This window comes from Hirundo rustica, chromosome 1, assembly GCF_015227805.2.
Source record: "Hirundo rustica isolate bHirRus1 chromosome 1, bHirRus1.pri.v3, whole genome shotgun sequence".
Classification (NCBI taxonomy): Eukaryota; Metazoa; Chordata; class Aves; order Passeriformes; family Hirundinidae; genus Hirundo; species Hirundo rustica.
The window spans coordinates 154,383,493-154,405,502 of record NC_053450.1 but is presented as its reverse complement, the minus strand read 5'-3'; the positions used below and the strand labels follow the sequence as shown (position 1 = coordinate 154,405,502).

Sequence of the window (22,010 nt, the reverse complement as noted above, 5' to 3'; positions counted from 1 at the left end):
GTTTTTGAGCGGTATGTGGTGACAATGCACGCGGATGCGGAGCTGTCGTTAAAGAGCTGATGCTCCCAGCGGGTCTCTTTGTCAGAGCCTGGTTTGCTCCATGTGCAGAAACTCCACTGGAAGACCCCATCATTCCCTACAAATCCTTCTCCAGCTTGAGGAGAAATAAATGTCCGCTTCCCGTGCCACCGCGCTCAAAGCGGAAAGATCTTTTGTATCTGCTCAGCTCTCTAAGCAGCTGGTGAGCTCCAGGAATAAAGAAGTACAGGATATTTATGCCAAAGGGAATATCTTAGCCCAGGAGTTCATGGAGGATGGCTGAAACAATGTTCCAAGGAGAAATGATCCATCAAACTTGCGTAGACGACGAAGGTGAAGGTCAACTGGCGTCTAACCCCAGTGTGACAGGCACTTATTTCCACATGGTTGGACCTCATGAAAATTCAGTCTACAGGAAAAACAAAACAAAAAAAACCCCAAAGAAACACCCCCCCAAAACAAAACAGCAACACATCTGGGTCACCTGTACCCTACAAAGTGCTTATGTCTCAACATAGCTTCCAGATCCCAGAAGGTCAATCAAACCCTGTTTGTCTCCATAGGCAGTTCTCCGGGCTGGCCCATCCGCGGGGGCGGCCGCGCAGCAGAAGCCGCGGGTTGCGTCAGTCCTTGCAGGTGTAAACCTCCTCTCTCTGGGTGCACTGCTTGCACTCCACGTAGCAGCACCAACGCACCTGGCACTGGCACGGGCGCGTCACCACCCGGCTCTGCGTGTTGTGCCCCCGGCCGCAGCAGATGCTGTCGCAGTTCTTGTCCTTGTAACACTTCCGTCCCGAGGTCCCCGGGGAATACCGGCTCATCAGGCAGAAGCTCGGGGAGTCGTCAATGTAGACGAGATCCGTAGTCCTTGGGATCTGATCGCTGTGGCCGGGGATGGATTTTTTAGGGGGGGAGATGTCGCCTTCCCCCGTGGCCTCGTTGGTGGTGCTGCCCACCTTGAGCGAGGTCTCGTACTTCTGCTTCAGCTGCTTCCCGATCTCGTGGAAAGGGGAGAGCTGCCTCCAGCAGGTTCGGACGGTGCAGGATCCGGACACGCCGTGGCATTTGCAGGTGGTCTCCACGCCGGCTTTGATGACCTGCAGACACACACACACGGCCCCAGAGAGAATCAGTCATGGCGGAAGAAATCAAAACACCGAGTAAAACACGACATTTCCTAGGAGACGCTTCAGGGACACAAAGTTGATGACAATATAAAAGATACCTGTTGCAAGCGGACAGAAGATGCATCCTACAGGAAATGCTTATTTCAAAAGGCTCTTAGTTCCCTGAGTATGACATTTACCTGCAAAAACTTTGCTTAATTGGCAAATTAAAGACACAAGAAAGGTACACAGAGATTGTCCTGTGTTGCTGCTCATTGTGTAGACAGAGATGAGACTGTGATACAAGAGATATATTTTAGAGACCTATTTATCTTTGTCAATAAGAAATAGATATAAAAGTGGAAGAAGTCGGTTTAGTGGAAAGAGGTGAGGTGGCACATGCTCCAGAACAGGAGTGTGGATAATAGGAACCTTCTCCATACCTCAGGACCCCAAACCCAAGCACGAGCAGAAATAATCTGAGTTTAGCATTATCAACTGACTGATGCTAAACCAATGATCCCATCCTTTTCAAATCAACTGCAATAAAGAAGTTTCACGGCACAAAACCACATCCACCTCTTTAGAAATAGCATTGGAATGTTTCAGCTCCCCTTCTCCAGAGAGAGATTTACACCTGGGATACCTCCATGGGCAACACAAGAGCAGAGACGTTACTTGGACAGCCACAAATACTCCACATTTTATTTTGTCCACAGATTATAAACACAGATTTGTATTTCTAATTCTGCCAGCCTGGCCCTTCCCCAAAATTAGGCTCTATTGACTTTAAATGGGTAAGGTAAAACCACCCCTTAAAATAGCAGGTGAGAACGGAGTTTGTTTTACAGAGCTGTGTCCTGACAAGGTACCAAAGTACTGTTGAAAGTGCCCTTCCTTTGGGCATCTACGGTACCTAAAAAAGAAGAAAACAACCTCCCCCCGTGCCCATGATGGCATCTGGCTGCATTGTGGCCTCCTGACAGCAGAGGACTGGCTGCAGTCCATTTCCTGACCATCCGGTTCTTAATTATTTGGCTGCACAAATCCTGCTGAGCCCCATGTGCATCCGTGCAATAGGTCATGGACTCGGAATTGGGGCCCGGCCCGATTGTGATATTCCAGAAACATTTTTAGAAAGACAATATGCATAAATGCAGCCTGCAGCAGAGCCCGTCCAACGGTCACACTTCATTCCTGTGACGGCCAAAGACCTCTGCAGGCGCAATCCAATAATACACAGTAGCATTCAAAGCGGTGACGGGTTACAGGGGGAGATGTGTTGCTGGTTATAGCGCTCAGCTGGGATGGCTTGGGTAAGGGCTGTCACGCTTTGTGTGCCAAAGTGTCTCGCCAAGTCCACAAGAAATCCCACAATGTCAGACAAGAGCGTGCAGAACACATTTCAACACCGGGAGGAGGGGGGTGTGTGTGTGGAAAACCCCAACCCTCACCCGCGGCCTCCCTCGTGTAAAGCCCCGTTTCACTGCTCGTCCAGAAGGGAGGGCTGCGTTCGTGTGAAACAAAGCTCCTCCACCTGATTTCACGCCCACGCCATCAGCAAACCGGGCAGAAATTGCTGGGATACTTGGGAAAGGGCTGCACACTGCAGTCATTCATCAGTTCAGGCTTTCCTCAACCTTTCCTCCTCCTCCTCCAGCACATTCGCATCTGTTCCACCTGGAAAGGGAGGCAACCCCCATTGTACAGGAGTCGGGAAAGCAAGAAACCAACGGGAACTGGCTCAGCTTGTAGCCATGCTCCTGGACTTGGAGCTGATTGAACAAGACAGGGTCATGAAACTCAGGAAGGGAACCTGGAGTCGGGGCTGTTCTTGTCAGGAGCCACCTCTCCGGAGCTCCGTGGGAGTGCTGACGTTGCCGGAGCACTACAGCCAAGGCATCCACATGGGGCTGGTGGATACAGCCCAACACGTGTTGGAAAACCTGATCCTGATGGATTGGCAGCTGGCTGAGGGCAGAAGACCTTCAGTCAGGTGTAAGCATGTAGGTTTAGGCACTTGAATCACATCAGCCAGCCAGGGTTGACCTCACCGAGGCAAACTCTTGAGTTTAAACACCTCCGTTTGAGAAACACCTCAGAACTCCCGTCGGAGCCAGGCGAGCCAAAGCAGGACAGGACCCTGCAGTGAGGCAAACACCTGCTCCACTGAACAGCTTTCCAGGCTCCCACTGGCAGCTGAGCACACCTCTATCACCAACAGGAGCCTGGGGACCCAGCTCACACGGAGGCACCTCAGTTTAGGAATTCCTACCCTCTGGGCCAAACTCAGGTGTCTAAATATCTCCACCTAGCACTAACTGAGGTGCTTTAAAACACTCCTCACACCACCTGTCCCTCCAGCAGCATAAAGGTCTCTCAAGGGGTACTAATAAGTGTATTTAGGTAGATTAACTCTATTCTGCTCATCACTGGGCTCAAAGTTCCACACAAAGCCCAGTCTGGATTTTCCTGACTCACTTCTAGCTCCTTGTTAACAAACTCAGGTGTCAAAATATCTCCACCTAGCACTGAGGTGCTTTAAAACATTCTCCTCAAAGCAGCATAAAGGTCTCTCAAGGGGTACTAATAAGTGCATTTAGGTAGATTAATTCTATTCTGCTCATCGCTGGGCTCAAAGTTCCACACGAAGCCCAGTCCGGATTTTCCTGACTGGCTTCTAGCTCCTTGTTAAGCAGTGGCTGGGACAGCTCTGGTGTCATGCACTGGTGCACCAAAGCATAAAAGGTTTCCATTGTCCCTTATCCCCATGAATGCACCGGTTCATGAAATCCAGTGTGTGGATTTTCACACGGCTGCCATGCAAGCGCGGTGCATCCCAACCGCCCCGTAAACCTTCTCCTGGAAGGACCGGGAAGGGCTCAAGAATGTTACGAGGCAGCAAGAGTGAAAATCCTAGAAAAATGCCTTGCCCAGGCAGCCTCCCCTGCAGCTGTCAGTCACGCTGCAGCTCCTCGAGGCGCTGCGTGATGGGGAACTGCTGCCTCCGGGCCCCAACCACCCACGAGCCAAGATGAATCTTGGCAAAGCCCTTCTGGTTCCCGTCCCGTTCCCCAGCTTCCACAACGACCTTTCCTCCTCTTGTTGCAAGCTCCTGTCAGAGACACTTAAATCCACCTCATTTCTTCAGGAAGCAGAGCAAGACTGATCCAAGTCAGCAGGTTGCTTGGAGCAGTGCTGGAGAAAGCTTTGCTGGCTGGATGCTGGGACAAATGTCTGGATCATGCTTTCAAACCTGGAGGGGCTTCCAGGATAGAAAAACACAGTTTTTATTCCCAAAAAAACTCTTGGTTAAATGAGGAAGAATGAGGTTTTACCACACAAAATCATATTTCAAGAGCTGTAGTAGCTGCTGCTTTCTTTCCAAGGCTCATCACAGTTCAGAGCCCGATCTACCTCCATCCTACACAGACCTGAACCTGTTCTGTGAATGAGTGGAAGAGTCACTGAATGGTCACTTCATCTACACCAAGGATGTGGCCACCTGCACGTCTGTCACAGGTGTGACACAGAATGGCTCAGCTTCCATCCAAGGCATGAAATATTTCATGCTCCCCATGGCCCCAGCTCCACGGCTTCCACACAGCAGCAGGGCTGTAGTAACTCAGGAGTAACAGCAACAAGGAGCATCCTTTTTGTACTGTGTGCTGTAGAGAGCTCCTACCATGAAAACAAAGCCAAACAAAAGACAAGTGGCGAGTCAGGGATGGCATCACACATGGACATTCTGTCCTCCCACTCTCCTCTCAACAGCCACCTGGTCTGGCAGTCCAAAATGGAAAAGTTTGGGAGGAGAATAAGGATTTTTGAGCTATTCAGCTTGACTTGGGAACACAAATTCCCACTGACCTTGCTGTGAGAAGGCCCAACACTGACAAACGCAGAATGAGGAAAACACAGAGCAAGACAGAACCATTCCTCCTGGGGTTTTCTGCTCGGAGGAAATCAGACAGCGCTGCTGGACCGATTCCCCAACTGGCTTCACAAGGAGCCACGGGGAAGAGGGATCACAGCAGAGCATTGCTACGCAACATGTAATCCTTCCCCCCAACAATGGTGCGCTGCGAAGCTCAGACCAAGTGCCCCCGTCATGATCAGTCTCAGACATGCTGCAACACACAATTTCTCAGTGTTTTAGCTGAAACGCCGAGGACAGGATTCCCATTCATTCCCAGCTGGGTCACGGGGGCTCTGGCGGTGGTTTTTTTTTTTTTTTTTTGTTTTTTTTTTTTTTTTCAGACAACTCTTGTCTGGGCAGCAGCAGCCCAGGGCGGACACCCAGCCGTGGGAATTCCTCGCTTATTGCTCCGCTGTCGTCATGGCTGGGCTGCGGCTCCGAGGCTTCAAACCATTCGCTATGGTTTGGGGGAGAGGAGGCAGCAAACCCTCCTCGCAGGCAGCTCGTCCCGGGAGAAAAGCCCTGCCTGGCTTCGGAAAGGGCTTCGGGATGCTTCCCCACAAATCCAGTCCCTTCCATACCCCGGCAGACAGAGCCCTCTTCAATTTAAATAGGCTTAGGCATTCTCTCAGCTCAAGTATTAATGTTTGTTTGGACAGCAGCCACGGTCCCCACACACAACCAGCGGACCAGACTTGTCCCTTCACACTGGCCAGTGCCATTGGCTGAATTATAAAAGTTTCACGGGTTGCTAGAAGTTGTCCTTTCCTTTTTTCTTCTACCTTATTTAAAAAAAAACCAAAACCCTTCTTTTCACCCTGTTCTCAACCTGCTTTTTCAGAACAGTTTTCCCTTCCCACTGCCCTTCCTTCTTCAAAAAATAGGAACAGTCATATTTGAGTGACATAGGTATTAAAACACAAACATTTAAGAGTAGAACAACATAACCCTACTTAAAATTGAGAACTTCAGAAGTATTTTCCCCATGCTCAGTATTCCTAGCATGCTTCCCATGCTAAAAAAGCTCCGCATAAACAACCAACTGCAATCACTTATTGGATATAGCAAGCAAAATTTTTTTTTTTTTCCAGAGTATTGATTTCCAGGCCTAAGAAAGGCTTTGGCTGAGCCATTCTCAGCCTGAAAGGAGAGGAAAATCCAGAGAGCACGCCTGGGCATTCCTACCTGTCATAACCTGCAGCAATTAATACCAGTGGTGGCCCTGAAAACTGATCTGTGCTCTAAGAGCTCTTCTCAGGCTGTTCTTTGCTGGGTTTGATTTGTACCTTGGTAAACATGTGATGCCCCATTTCTCACTGCAAACACATCCCTAAAAACTGCCAGAAACGATGCTTTACGTCTCTTTTTTTTTTTTTTTTTTTCTTTTGCACGCACCAAGTGGGCTAAGCTCCAAAACGGCAATTATTACACGTCACGAGGGTGCAGCAAAACCTGGAGTTCGGCTGGAACCGCGTTCATGAGCAGGAACCGTGTGAGATTGGATGGCCAGTGCTTGTAAACACTGTCTCTGCAACAGGAGAGTTGTGCCTCCCTCCGCCTGTGCGTGACCTTTAGTGAGTCACTTAATCTTTCTGGGTCTCAATTTCCCCCCTCTGCCCAACGGAGCTCCAGAAATGAAGAGGGTGGCATGCTCTGATAACGTGTTATGTGATAGCTCACCAAGTTCCTCAGACAGATGATAGCTGGGCAAACATCTCCCTGATATGGAGAGTGCACCTCCAGCCCTACAGAGAGGTCCCTGCCAGCACTGCCCTGGGGGGGAAAAGCCATTCCTCACATGGAATTCCAAAATAAGCAAGTCAACGGTGAGGGAAAGTCCAGGTACCTCCCACTCTCCAGAGCATCCCAGATGGTTTCAGGTGTAGCTGTCTCAGGATGAATCTGGACTTGAAGCCTACAAGGGTGACACGGACCGTGACAGGGGCTTGGGACAAGGCGACCTTTAAGGTCCTTTCCAACCCAAGCCATTCCAGCATTCTGCGATCCTTCAGAAACACCTGCTCTGCACAGACCAAAACATCTTGGGCAAAGAACAACGCTGCCTCATGAAAAGGACCAGTTTCAAAAGCAGGAAACTGCTTAAAAGAGAGACCTTTTCTTGGTCACCGTTTCCGCCTCCCCGTAATTTTGTATTAAACACTCTCGGCTCTCAAGACAGCTGCGGTATTACACGGACTTCAGGCAAAGGTTTGTGTCCCTCCTTCTGGAAGGAGGAAGGGAAAAGGCACTGAGAACACGATAATTTTCTCCTTTTTTTTGAGGGTAACAGCAGCCCCTTTTAATTGTGCCCCTTGGATCTGTAAGACATGCTTGACCAGACATACCTCTGGAAGAGGTCAGCACTCCTGGGATTAAGAAACTTAGCAACGCTCCAGAGAGGGAGTTGGAAAGTCATGTTTAATGATACTTTGCTGAGAAACTGGGCAAATTTAATTAAAACATCACTTACTCAAGCCCAGTGGAACTAATTGAGTGCTCTAATATTCCGCCTTTTCATTAATGGGTTACAAAAGAGGGCTGCACTTGTGTGTACAGGGGGGAAAAGGGGGGAGGACAGAGAGGAGATGAGAGCTTTAGCAAGGCTGCCTGGGCTTCATTTAATATAACTCAGAAACTTCACTGCTGGCAACGGGGCTTTAATACAGTTGACTTCTCCCCCGTCCCCTCCACACACACATCTCCCCCCACAAAACACCCTCTCCACCCAAGACCCCTCGGAAAGAATGGCTGAATGAGGGAGAGGAGATCTGGCAAAGGAAGGGAAATTGCTTTTTTAATAAGTGGTCTATTCAGAGCTCCTGCTTTTCAATAAAGAGAAGGCTGGAGAAGTCCTGGTCTAATTACCTCATCCTCGCACTAGACAAGCTCGCCCTTTCATTAACCACTGAGGTCATATCATATAACTTGGTGAGCCACCACGGGCACAACATGTTCAGTGATTATTTCACTGGTGGCAGCGAAATTACAGGCAGCCCATCAAGGTTGTAAAAAGCAGGAGTAAAATCGTAATTAAATGAGAACGTCTACCAGGAGACACTAAAACTAGGCGGGATAGGATCATGTCAGCCTCGCAGAAACGCACGGATTGTTTGCTGGTGTGACACCATGGAGAAACTGCTGTGGTGACCAGGAGGGGAGAAGGTTGCTTGCCAAATTAGTCAGTCCAGCACAGGTCCTTTTTTCTGCTGGGTCTCAAGGGACTATTTGTACGTTTTGCCACGGTTGGGAGTAATTAGATGGGAAAAGTGACACGTCAAGGATCAGTGAGAGACCACCAAGCTTGTGCTGTATCTTTCACAGAGACTTCTCCACTCCCTCAGCGAACACACACATCCACACACTGCAAGAACTGCCGCTCCAAAAACCTCTCGGCTCCAAAACGGCACAAGTCGAGGCTGTCTGCGCTCCCATCCTGCCTTTGATCCACCCCAAATCGCATCCAGATGAGTTATGGTTCCAACAACCACACCAGGTTAGCCCAAAGAGGTTTCAGGCTGCTGCAGTCACGGGGTGAGCAAACCCTGCTGGAGGGCTGCAAAGCCTTTACGGCAGGAGTTGGCTGGCGAGAAGCTTCTCTGAAGACACAGAAAACTGAGAATCGTATTTAACTCTCTACTTTCCTCAAGGAAAATATCCATAAACTCGGCGAGGAATGTCGCAGTGCTCTCAGCCCCCATCCTCTCACCCCTGCGCTTGCAGTGGGAGCAGGAGGAAGAACGGAGATCAAACCTGATATTAATCTACACCTGAGAGCAAGCAGTGCCAAAGACAATCCACCCACCGCATCAAGAGGGCCAAACTGGTTTCGGTATTCTGGAATCTGAAGCAAGCACTGCAAGTTTTGACTTTGTAGTCACCAAAGCCAGCCTGGGTCCTCATCTCTGGTCATCATTTTACTGATCTTTTGCATCATTTTACTCCAAATTGTGCCAGTGGTTTAGGGCCACGTATCCCGACCGTACAGATGTGTGTTTTCCTGAACTTCAACCACCACCCTCCTGAAAGCCTCCTTCTCAGCATTCCCTCCTTCCCTGCCTGGCTCCAGGGTGGTGCTGTGAGCCTGGTGGGCTGCTTGGCTCGGCTTTCAACCACGCCACGGCACAAGGGATTACTCCAGCAGCACAAACAGCGAAATCACTTCAACTGCTGCGGCAAACAGGCAAAGGAAAGCTGTCAGACAGCAATCCCAACTCGACAGACACGTTGTGGGTGGACGAAAATAGGAACACTGGATCACTGACCTGCAGCAAAGGTCTGTGACTTGGATTGCCAGGAGGGCTCTGGGTGTCTGGACAACCGTCACAACTGTTACTCAGCTGTTTAGCTGCAGATATTACACCCTGAAACCACTGCCAGTGGCCAGAGCCCGACTGTGCCAAGGGAAGTGGAGGCAGAGGATGCTGGAGAGTCCTGCATCTTCCCCTGGGAGCTAACGCGCAAGGATCAGGGCACAGGAGGGAAGGTTCAACCCCTCCAGCTCATCCTCAGAGTTCGTTCAGCTCAAAGTCACGCAGCGTGGAGCACAGGTGATAATTAAGGACACAAATCCTAAATCCAAGAGTGACCTCAGCCATATGGACATCCTGACTGCAGCTCCTGGGACTGGGGACACTGGGAGCTGGGCCAAACACCTCTGGGAGGTCTTTTAGCCCTGCCAGTGTTGGTGGATAATTCTGCAGCTACAAGGCCTTGCCAATGTCAGCTAAAGTCACATCCTTGGAGGTTTTGATGAGATTGTAGTGTGTGACTCTGGAATGACAGGAGACATCCCACAGAAACCTCCAGCATGGAGTCACAGACTCCACGGGCCACCTTCCCCACTGCATTCCCATCTGCTACACACTCAGCCCCACAAGATGGGACAGAGCAGCCAACACAAGGATCGAGACAAGTCCCACCACCCTGCAAAGCCCGAGTCACACGTCACAGAGCTGCCACAGGAGTTCAGAGACACTGAGCCCTTTAATCCAGAGCAGGAAAGCCGTCAGCCAAAACCAGACACCAGCTAAATCCAGGATATTTCTAATCCTGATCTCAGCGCTGTCTAGGAGCATCTGGCAGTGAGGAGAGGGGGAGAAGACATTTTGCTGGCCAGCCCCGGCCGGTGGCATTCCCCGATGCCCTGATTCCGTCGCGAGGAATGACATTTTATACATAGACACAGCAACAACTGAGCTGGGGTGGCCATTCCTAGAATGCACAACTGGCTGGGCTGCATTTGCCTGGGAAACTGGAGACCCAGGTCCCCCATCCCAGCCCCAAGCCTGCATCCAATCACACAGACAATAACAAGGCCCGAGGGCTATTTCTGGCCTTACAGCATGTCCCCCTCGGAGGTTGGTGCAATGAAACACTGATCCTAAGCACCTGTGCTGGCCAATCCCAGGGATTTTCGTGTTGGAGCTACTCTAGGCTAGGTGCAGCCAAAGCATACTACGGGAGAAGGTGGAAAACCCTTTCCTTTTCCCCCTAGCTGGGGTGACCCAGCACTTGAAAACGCTTTGTGCTTTACATCTGCCACAGAAAATGCTGAGCTGGAAAGGACCCACAGGAAACATCGAGTCCAAATCCTGGCACTGCACGGGACAAACCCAAAAATCACACCGTTGTGCCCCAGAGCATTGTCCAAACGCTTCCTGAACTCTGTCAGCCCTGCAGGGAAGCTCCCAGGCAGCCCCAGAGAAGGTGTGAGGAGCAGGAAGAGAGGATAAAGATGGGAAAAGAAAAATGGGACTCTACAACCAAGCACCGTCTCCTGCTCTAGGTGACAGAGAAGGTTTCTGCCAAAAGACAAAACTGAAGGGACTTTTAGGTCTGAGGCCGGCCAGAAATTAATCTCTCCACCCTGGTTCCCTGCTGGGTGTTTCTCTAGCCAGTCTTAAAGAAACCTGGCCAAGGAGATGCTACACTGTCTGTGCTCTACCGAACAGCTGCAAGAGGAACCTCCCTCAGGGACATGTTGTGGCAGCATAAAACCCTTACCTCATCTAAGCCTGAGGAACCTCTCTTTCCATCCCTTTGTGGTGCAAAGCCCTCTCCTCCATGTGGGAAACCAGCAATCTTCATCTCCACCTCATACTTCCTAGACCGGGCCAGTCCCATTCCTTTCCCTTCTGCTCTCTCTCCAGTGGGTCTGCACATTGAAAACCAGGCCACAATCCCACAACTCAGCCTCCTCCCTTCCAGAAAGAGGGCCGCTCCATTAATTTCACACCCAACGCTCCTATTCCGCACCCAAACCTGTTTCTGTTCCATCTGGGGTGCCAGTTGTTTCTTGTCCCATCTCAGAGACGGCAGTCATCTCTGCCCATCCCAGAGACGCCAGTTGTCGGGGGCTCCTTTTTAGGAGCTTAAATTCCCCGGCATTCAGGTGGTTTTAGAGTTCTGGCCCTCTGCAAAGCCCTGTGCCAAACGCAGGAAAAGACGGAGTCTTCAAGGTTACGTGCTTCGTTTATTAGTTCTTATCTTACAATTTTCTCAGTGTCCAAAAGATGTTTGCAGCGGCTCGGACATCTGGTGACTCCTCCTGTCTCTGGGCTGTCCTTATCTTTTATACTAATCGCTACGTATTCTTTATTTACTATTTATTACCAATGTCTATCACTATTACTAGAAAGGTCATCTTTACTCTGACCCAATCCTCACTAACTACTTTGTGCCAACGTCACTGCAGAAATGGAGTGAGGGAAGGAGAAGGAAGAAGAAGGGGACAACGCCCCAAATTCTCCATCTTGCCCCATTCACTTCAATGCCAAAAATCCCAAACTCACTGTTTTTTCACCCTGTGATATACTAAACTACTATTTTCCACACTTTTGTGGCCTGCAATGCTTCCTGCAGTGCAAGAAGCCTCTCCCATGGACTGAAATCAAATCCAGTGTCTCTCTGAGCTCTGGGCTCTGGGCTGGGGTCCCAGACCCCCCTGCCCAGGTCCCTGACCCTCCAGGGCAGCCAAAGGAATGCCCTGGACTCCAACACAAACCCAGCGCCGCCACCCCCAAAAACCCCACGGCGGCGCCTCCAACGCACCTTCATGCCCACCAGGTTGTTGTGGAAGTCCACCCTGGCTCGCAGGTCCTTGTTGGGCTTCCTCCCCAGGAACTCCTTGACGAACTTGTTGCTGTACTTGAGGTTGTCCCCGCAGCCTCCCCACTGCCAGGCCTCCCTGTTCTCCAGGTCGGGCGCCTCGTCGCAGGTGCAGCGCTCCATGCGCCCCGCGCTGCACGCCTTGGCCATGGCGTGCGTCAGCCCCGCCGAGGAGATGGCGTACAGGAAGGCCGTCTCCTTAAAACCTGCGGGGACAGGAGGGACAGGCTCTAATTGCAGCTTAAAGAAAGGAAAAAAAAAAAAAAAACACCCCAACCCTAGGAAATGGAGGGAAAACCTGTTGGGAGAGGAGAGTGAGCTGTGGCACAGAGCTGCAGAGTAGAAAGGTTGGAGGGTGTTGGAACCCTGGGCGCTGAGAATTCTGGATTTTCTGTGCTGAAAGGCGCTGATCCCCAAGCAAACACTGCATCCAGCCTGAGGCCGTGGAAAAGGCTCCAAAATTGAGTGACGGCGCTGGGACTGTGGGTGCGGAGTTCAATAGAAGTGTGTGATATCACAGGGTGCAAAACTCAGAGTTTAAGGGTTTAGAATACAGGAATAGAGATGAAGCAGGATGGAGGATTTAGGGTGTAGGCCAGTCCTTCTTCACCTTCTTCATGGGTCTGGGCGGTATTTTATAATTGGGTAGAAAAATCCGCATTGCGGGCCAGGGGTGGTTGGATATTGGGTTAAAAGTAAAAACAATTTAGGTGTCACCTCGTAATTAGACAGTTTGTGCTCAAAAGGCCTTGTACAGAGATAGCAGCCATTTTTCACTTTGTTAGCTAGCAGTCACGGTTTGTGAGACTGTAACATAGGTATGAATTAATAAACATCTGAGTCTGAACAAGAAACACCGTCTTGAACATTTAATCCCGACTGGCAGAAAAGAAGATAAAAGCGACAGGAGGGGACCAGAGTGGGGCATCTGGGGCCATCCCAGAGCACAGGGCTCAGGATTACATCCAGGCTGCTCTGGAATATCCCCAGTGAGGGAGACTCCACACCAGTGCTCAGTCACTGCCCAGGAAAGAAGTTCTTCCTCAACTTCAGGCGGAATTTCCGCGGCATCGGCTCCCGACTGTTCCTCCTGTGGCACTGCTGGGCACTGCTGGGAAAAGCCTGCTCCGTGCTCCTGACAGCCTCAAAGCACGGCAAGCTCTGCCTGCATCACCGATGGAGAAGAGGGCACGGGGGAGGGCAAGGAATGACGGACAGAGGCGGCACAAGCTAGGAGTCAGGAATGCAGATGGAACCTGGCCGGCCCGGTGGCTGTCACTCTGTGTCACTCACAGTCTCTGCCGGGGAACGGAAAGAGTTGAGCAAGAGTTGCCCCGTCCCTGGAAGTGTCCAGGCCGAGGCTGGACAGAGCTTGGAGCAACCTGGTCTGATGGAAGGGGTCCCTGGCCGTGGCAGGGGCTGGAGCTGGATGAGCTCTAAGGTCCCCTCAAAGCCAAGGCATTGTTTGACTCCGTGAAGGGTGGGACAGGACACGGGGGCACCACTGCTGCTGCCAGGGGACAACAAACAGCAGGAATGCAGCACGGCCTTCCAGTCCTCCTCGTTCTTCCCTCTCCTCCTGAATCAAATCACTGGCTCCTACTCCAGACCAGCAGAATTTCTGACAGAAGACAGCCGAGGGCTGGGGAGCAGGAGATGCGTCACCCAACTCAAAAACAACCCAAAACATTTTACACCTCAAACCTTCCATGCACAGCCTTTCCTCACACCTCCAGGCTCACCTGCAGGGATGTGACGGCATCCACTCCCCCGACAGCCAAACGACACCCAGAGGGACCCACGGTTCCAATCCAAATTATAAAAGCCAGGAATAAAAAGCAAACATGGCAGTATTTATAGCTGCCCATTCTCCAGCTATGGAAGCCGTAAACGACTGCGTGTTTGAGATGCAATTCCAGAGCAGCTTTGGATGGGACTCAAGAAATCCCCCACTCAAAAATAACACAAGTGGATGGTGACAGTAGTGGATATATCTGTGAGCTGGTGTGTCAAGCAAGGACATGCAGAGACACTGCCAGGTCATTTTTGGAACTGTTCCTTGGGAGGTTCATGACAGTCCGAGCAAACTCGTGTGGCCATTCCCAGAGTCTGCCTTCCCAAAACACTCCCAGGAGCAGGAAGACTGATGAAAATCCAGCCCAGGGCACTGAGGTTTGTCCCTCCCAAAGGTTCTGAGGTTCTACGTCCTCCCAGATTGTGGTGGGAATTATCCAATCATTCCACTGCTCACCTGGAAAAGGAGAACAGGGACCTTTTCCTCACTAGAAACATTAAAATAAAAAACCAGGTTCAACTCTGCGCTCACTGAGGACACCACAAAGAGCGGTGAGAGCTAAAATACCAAATTGTGTTTTCTCCCTGAAGCCAGACCATGTCCTCTGACAGCCCAGAAACACCTTCAGCACTGCAAAGACCTCTCTGGGAGTGGTGAGGGAATTCTTAATTTGCACAGCAAAAACTCACGCGTACCCAGGTGACTCCTCTGGGTAGAAAATGCCTTCTAAGCATCTCTCATCCTTTGTAAACTATTTTTTTCAGGTGAGACTGCCCACATGCCTGTCGGAGGGATGCCACTACCAAAGACAGATATTCCCAAGCCTCTGTCCTCCCGGACTGGAGAATTCTTGCCACAGCTACACAGAATGAAGAGGTACCAGCGTCAGACAGAGAATCCTCAGTGGGATGGGGTGTGCAAACCCTGCCCTGAGGTCTGAGACTGCAGTTGTGGCATGGTTTAGGTTGGAAGGGACCCTGAGATCCATCCAGTCCCATCCCCTGCCACCTTCCACTATCCCAGGTTGCTCCAAGCCCCCATCCAGGCTGGCCTTGCGCACTTAACTCACGGCCATCACCCTTAATTGATTAATTAGGCAGCCCCAACCCCCAGGCTGCCCGAAGCCCTCCCGAATTCGGAGCGGCTGTAGAATCCCAGCAGAGAGTCAGCGCCGTGCGACCACAGCACATTCCAGACCTGACAGAAAGCCAGGAGGAGCAGCTCATCTGCCAGGTTCCCCCTCCCTTTCCATCAGCTTTGTCTCTCCTCCTCCCGTTCTCCATCACTGAAAGCTTCCCAAATTCCCGGTGCCCATCAGCACGGGGATCATCTCACCCACAGGCAGCTCCCAACTAGCTCCATGTGACATTTGGCTCCGGCCAGATTTTAAAGCCATCTCCACCACGCACTATTTGATTGCACCAAGATATTTTGTAACAAGATAATGAGCTTTAAATCAATGCAGGCATTCTAAGCCCCAGTGCACTGACAGTCTGCCGGGCCCTGGCTATCCAGTTTCAGCCATTTCCAAAACTGTGCACGACTATCCAAAGAGGATAACGAGTCCCTTAAACAATCCCCTGTTATTTTAAGAAACGGGGCTGCATCAGCCCAAGCTGCAAACCAGCAGCCAGCGCTGGTCTGGTGACCGAAAAACAGAGGGAGAAACTTTAAAGTGAAAAATAAGTGGGGCCTTCTCCCTTTTTTCCTTTCTCCCTGCAAAGCCCTCAGCTTGGAAAAGCTGTGTCCTAGTGGGTGATCCATGTGAGCCTTTGCCCTTGCTGCAACGCTGAGCCAGGAACCAGCAGCTCCTGGAGAGGAGGAGAAAGATTTACAGGGCACCGTGTTGCTGCTGGGGGAACACCACCTGAAGGATTTACGGCGCCGGGGCAGGGCAGAGATGTTGCAGGGATATAAACCACGGCAGAATGAGACAGCAGCAGAGCCCTGCAACCCTCAGAGCTCTCGTTTATCACACGGCTCCCTGACAAGGGCTGGCACGGGGGGGGTCTCCGTGGGGTTTTAACTCCAGGCAGTGCCCCCCCAGGGGACAGGCAGGTCTGAAGGAACGAGCTGCGGCCTCCAGGTGTCAGCATGAGAAAGTGCTTGGCTTCCCCAAGGCACCACTAATCCAGGGACTCCTCCGGCATGCGGGGATATTTTTAAATGTCTTGCAGCTCTGGCCGGACCTCTTGGGTTTCATAAGGACTTTCCTTGTTTCCACCAGCCAGTGACAGTGCATTAGTTAAGCCCTGGTGCTTCTGAATTACTCCTCCTCACTAATTAGCCCCGCGAACGTCTGCTCTTATCTTTAAAGACTTCACGCCCTGGCTTTCCCAGGTCCAGGCCCGTTGCTGAGTGTAGGACTTTCTGGAAAGCCCTGGAGGCCCCAGCGTGCTGTCCGTAAAATGGTGCTGCAGCCTGGAAATAAGAACTGGGTTTTACTGGGAGGGTGGAAGAAGCCGGACTGCATGTGGCAGCACAAAGAAAATAAATAAAAATATCACCTTCTCCTCCAGTGCTCCCAACTTCTGGCCATCCCCACCTGAGCTGCTGGGAAGAGCTCTGGGAATCACCCACTGCTCACGTCCACGGCAGAAACAGGACACAGCCATTTGCAGGTTTTGCCCTGTACTGTGACAGGGTTCCCCTTGCCCCCTCTAACAGGAACAGCACAGAGCAGTCTGGTTTGTCTTATTTCCTTAAAAAAGGCATTTTCTCTACTTCTTTCCTGACAGACTGGCATAATAAATAGGAAAAATAGATAGGAGAAATAAATAGGGAATAAAGAAAGAGGGGACAGCTCTGAGAGCTTCCCAATCCTCTCCTCCAGCAGCAGCTCAACCTCTGGCAGAAGTGGGGAGAAAAATGCAGCTCCTGGCTGCGGAGACCTGCACAAGCACCTCCAGCCTCCAAGGAGAGCAGCCAGGGCCAGCAGTGGGAAGCAGGCAGGGCAAGCCCATAAATTACCCCCATTAGCACATTCTTTGCCCGCCCTGCACTTCCAGGGATGAGCTCCAGCCTTTCCACAGAGCTCTTCGTGGACCTCGCGGGGAGCACCACCAGCAGAGGACGGCCCAGACTGACCACCAGGGCAGGAGATGAGTGCAGATGAGGTGGTTGCAAATTTGTCTATTTCTGTTTCCCAAATTACGTGTAGTGGCTTGAGTGTCTGCTAGAATTGTCAACTTTTTTTTATGCTGCGAGAAAGGATTAGGAGAAAAAGAAATGTGCATCATCTTTGTGTTAGTTTTACCAGATGCCAATATCCAAACCTAGTCACTGGTTTTGCTACGACTTTCTTGAAAAGGTCACTGAGTATTAGTACCAGAATTACTTACATTTTTTCTGCTGTGAGAAAGGATTAGGAGAAAAACAAATGTGCATCATCTTTCTATTGGCTTTACCAGATGTCAATATTCAAACCTAGTCACTGACTGGTTTTGCTACAATCTTCTTGAAAAAGTCACTTCCGTGCAAAACCAGCACAGCAGAGAACCCCCAGTGCGGGAGAGCTTTTAAAAGGCCTTGTAACACAGAGAATTTTGGCTGCTGTTTGTGGGAAATACTAAAGGTGAGAAGTCTTTCAGAAAGCTGTGAAAGCAGGCCCCAGAAACAGAAAGAGCAGAAGAATTTAGAATTAGCTGCGACTGCAAAGCTTGAAAGTAGGAGAAGTTACAATAGTACAGCAAGCAAGGAGATGAAACAATAGTCTGAGACTTAGGTTTGGCTAGGAAAGATCTTAGGACTGCTATTATTAATATCTAATAGCATATTAGATATTAATAATAGCATATTTTTCTAAGATAGCAAAATGTTTTAAGCCTAATAATGGAATATTATTTACTGTTAATAGAAAGCACACAAGCAAGCGTTGTTTGAAGCAGGCGTACCTGTGCTTATGGTGATTGGCTAGAACGATTTTCTGTGAGCTTTAGCAATGTGCTAGTGGCTGGAAAACCTTTAAAATGCCCTGTAACAAAGAGATCTTTGGCTGCTGCTGGCAGATGTGAGCTGTTGCCATCTCTCAATTGTTCTCAAACCCTGTTGGGAGACCGATGCCGCAATAAAAGCTCGAGGAACACCTCAGCCCTGTCCTGCTCATGCACAGAGCTCCCACACAGCTGTTGCCAAGATGCGTGAGCTGTTGCCATCTTCCTTGTCTCACCCTGTGCTGAGGCTGATGTCACAATAAAGGCTCGAGGAACGTCTCCTGGCAGCCCCGTCCCGTTATTTGGAAACACTAAGGTCCAACACCCCATGTTGGAATTCTGGAAACTTAGATTTTAGGATTATAGTGTGTAGTAATATGTGTGGGGCAAGATGGAGGCTTTGGGGTGGAGGTTAGCTGTTCTTTTTTCACCTTCTTCTTCATGGGTTTGGGTGTTTCTCTGTGGTTGGTAAAGTCAACATTGCGGACTTCAAGTGGTTAGTTATTGGGTTTGAAGTAAAAACAATTTGGGTGGTATTTCATAATTGGATGGATTGTCCTTGAAAAGACCTTATAGAGATAGAGAGGCGCTCCATTTCACCTCAGTTTTCTACCTTGCTCGTTAGAGCTCACTGCCTGCAAGGCTGTAATGTAGACAAAAATTAATAAACACCGAGTCCGAACACGAAGCCGTGACTCCCGCGTACTAAATCCTGGCTCTGGCACGAAGGAGAAAAGAAGCTAAGAAAACCAACCACAGCCCGGACTCACCTCTCTTGAGGAGGCTGGCGCGGTAGCGGCCCTCCAGGGTGCAGTTCCAGCGCTCGAAGCGGAACTGGTACTGGCACTCCAGGGCGCTCATGCTGATGGCCTCCATCAGGGTCTCGGCCACGCCGGGGTCGCGCCGGCACATGCGGCGCTGCTTCTTCTCCAGCTTCAGGCGGTCACACACCTTGTAGTGGGCCTTGGCGGCCGCCTCCTCCATTTCCGAGGTCAGAGGGAGGATGGTCAGGGGTTCGTTGCCCGTCAGCCTGCCGAGAAACAAGAGCGGCACCGCGGTGAGGGCGGGAGAAACAAGAATTGCTGGGAGAAGTTCTTCCCCGTGAGGGTGGTGGGGCCCTGGCACAAGCTGCGTAGAGAAGCTGTGGTTGCACCTTCCCTGGAAGTGTCCAAGGCCAGGCTGGACACTGAGGAAACCGATCTAGTGAGCGGCATCCCCACCCAGGGCAGGGGCTTGGATCTAGATGGTCTTTAAGGTCCTCCCAGGGCAAACCATTCTGGGATTCTACGAAATACAGCCTGTGATAGAAATGGGATCAGCATCTCCTGGCTGAGCATCCCTGTGGACTTGATTTTACTGTGTGTGTGTGTGCAAGGTGACAGTGGGAATAAGGCAAGAGGAAATATTTGGATTTATGCTCCCTGCCAGCTCTCGCAGAGCTTGTTTGGACATAAACCCTTGGCCACCTCCACCACAGGACTGTGTTTAAAACTGAAAGTGGAAAGAAATCGTTTCAGGTGCCTCTCTGCACGAACTTGGGGAACTGGCAAAAAAACACGAGCACCACTGTCACTGTCCTGGGCATAAACAAAAAAAATTCATTTTAGCACATTAAGCAGAGCCAGAACCCAGCTCGGGAAAGGACAGAGAATAATTTGTCCCATCAAAGCCCAAGAGACACCCTGAGAAAGCACAGAGAGCCACCCTGCCCTCAGCAGAAGAGATCCTGACATAAAATGCAGCGAGCCACGGCCTGAGGTTGGAGAGCGGGATACAATTTCCAGGAGATGTTGCCAAAAGCTTTTACAAGACAGAACAAGCTCAAAACCTGAAAAAGACACCCACATAACCCGAAGAAATTCGTGTCCCTTTGCCTTGTTCCCTGCCTCCTCCCAGCACAAGGTCCTTGACTCTACAGTGGGCAACAGAAGATGCCAGCGGACTGTTCCCGGTGTCAAGTGACGGGCTGCTGGAAAAGGACCAGGCTGGCATCGGCCCCAGGGAGCAGAGAGGCTGCAGGAACATCTGCTGGGCTCAGCAGAGCTTTGTTGGCCAGGCTGCTGTACCCCAGTGTCCTGGCTCTGCCCCGCTCCGGCCAGGTGCCAGTCCACACAGTCAATGGGAATCACTATCCGGGCTCGCAGAGGACCTGGAGACACATTCCCCGGCCAAAAAGGAAGAGTGGCAGAAATCCAGAACTGGAAACACGCTGGAATGTTGCAGTCCTGCACTGGGGAGCACGAGGGGTGGGCTGGGGGCTCGGACATCTCCGGTGCTGCAGGAGCACTGGGGAAAACGGGGAGCACTCCCTCACCCCCTGTGCTGAGATCCTGGAAACCCTTTAAAGCCCCACCTGTCCTGCAGGAGCAGTGATTCGCTGTTTTTAATGAGCGTTTCTCTCTAATCAGTGGGATGCATCCTGCCAGCAGCACAGCTCCTGAGGGCAGGCAACTCAGGATGCTTTAACTCCCAAACCTTGGTGCACAATGGGCATAAAATCCTGACCTGAGTCCCAGCCAGGGACATCCAGTACAGATCCAACCATTACTGAGGCATTGATGAGGAGATTTAATATCAGATTATCTCAGGGAGGGAGCAAAACATGACCGAGGTGGGGTTTTTAGAACAAAGATGGGCAGGAAAATGTTCTCCTTCGGTTACATTCAAAGGTATTGATACCTCCAGAAAAACCCTGCAGCGATAAAAGCACGGAGCCATTTGTGGGAAACATGGAAAAATCTCTTCCCTCAGGTTTTGCTCCCTCCAAAATAATAATAATAATAATAAAATCTGAAAGGCCAAACAGCAAGGTCTATTTGAAGCATATTTTTACCCTTTCATTTTTGGTCTGCCCCAGCTGCTCCCCAAGGAGAGGGGACATCACCCAGCCCTGGTGCCTCGATAGCCAAAGCTCCCACGAGGCTCATTCATGAGAGAGGTGCCTCAGTCTGAGCCTCACTGAAGCAAAGATCTGTAAACAAAATCTCCAGGATGTTCATTCCTGGCTTTCATGGTACTCTAAAGATTCATTCCTGCAAACTTTTCACGGCTGGCACAAGACCCTCAGCTGGCAAAGGTGAGGGAGGGAGGCATCAAAGCATTTCCTAAGCTCTCTCTCCCCATTTTTTCTTTCCAGCTGAGCAGGGATTGTTCACCCAAATGGTCTGGAAAAAAGCTCCAAGCAGCTGATGGCTCTCGGAGCGAGGAGGGATACGGGAATTGATCCTACAGCCAAGATTTCTGCAGAGCAATTGGTGATTTTCACCCTCTTCCCACCTTTCCCCCCTCAGGTACTTGGCTTTGGGATACTTCAAATTGCAGTTTCCCACAGATCAGCCTTCCAAAACTTGCTGAGAGCAATGGTGTTTGTTTCCAACAAAAGCCACCTAAGCACACACAAGATAAAAATCCAGGGAGCGGCAGATGGTAGGAAATGGGATTCATGGTGCCACAACTCTTCCACGACTGGAAGAGCAACCCCTGCAACACCATTGCGAACGGAGATCCGCCCATCCCCGCCTGCATTATTGCTCAGAAGCACGCCTGGAGCAAGACAAGGAGTAAATTGAGGGGGAAAAGGGTTTTTCCCTCACCAGCAAGCAGAAACTCTGCCAGGTGAAGAGCAGAAGCCACACACACGGACCCACACCCACACACAAACGCGTTTTCCCTCCCGGCGCCCTCAGCTCCGCACGCGTATTCCGGAGGCCCCGGGAACAGGGGTGAGGTGGCACTTTCCAGAGCGTGGCATCAATAACAAAGCACAGGCAGAGCCAGGGAGAGCTGCCCCACCTGACACGCCGCTGCTGCTGCTGCTGCTGCTGCTGCATGGAACCTTTCTAATCCCATAAAGCCCTTTTATGCAACCTCGGCTGAGAGAGGTCCCGTAAGGCAACGGTGTCAGTCGGACGCTTTCTCAGCTCCTCACAAAGGCCAAGCTGTTCTTTCCAAGGAAATGTTTCAGGGGAGAGGTGTGTGTGTGTGTGTGTTTTTGTTTTTTACACACCCAAGCCACGGCTGTTACGGCTGAACTGCCGGCCAGAGCCCTGTGATTGTGTTATTTTGCTCCAAGAAGGGGCTGAGCGGGAGATGGGGAGTGGACGACCTCCAAG

General features: G+C 50.9%; 1 protein-coding gene across 1 annotated transcript in view; it reads right to left on the bottom strand.

Annotated features, from left to right (window-relative positions):
- Window positions 1-216: 216 nt before the first annotated feature.
- The window catches only part of WNT9A (Wnt family member 9A), a 54,828-nt gene continuing 33,034 nt past the window's right edge, over window positions 217-22,010 (bottom strand). Inside the window, exons 2-4 of the mRNA XM_040073559.2 lie at window positions 18,669-18,928; window positions 12,115-12,377; window positions 217-1,136 (exon numbers count right to left, since the gene is read on the bottom strand). Coding sequence (XP_039929493.1) covers window positions 663-1,136; window positions 12,115-12,377; window positions 18,669-18,928 — 997 coding nt within the window. The 3' untranslated portion in view covers window positions 217-662. The remainder of the gene's footprint in view (window positions 1,137-12,114; window positions 12,378-18,668; window positions 18,929-22,010) is intronic.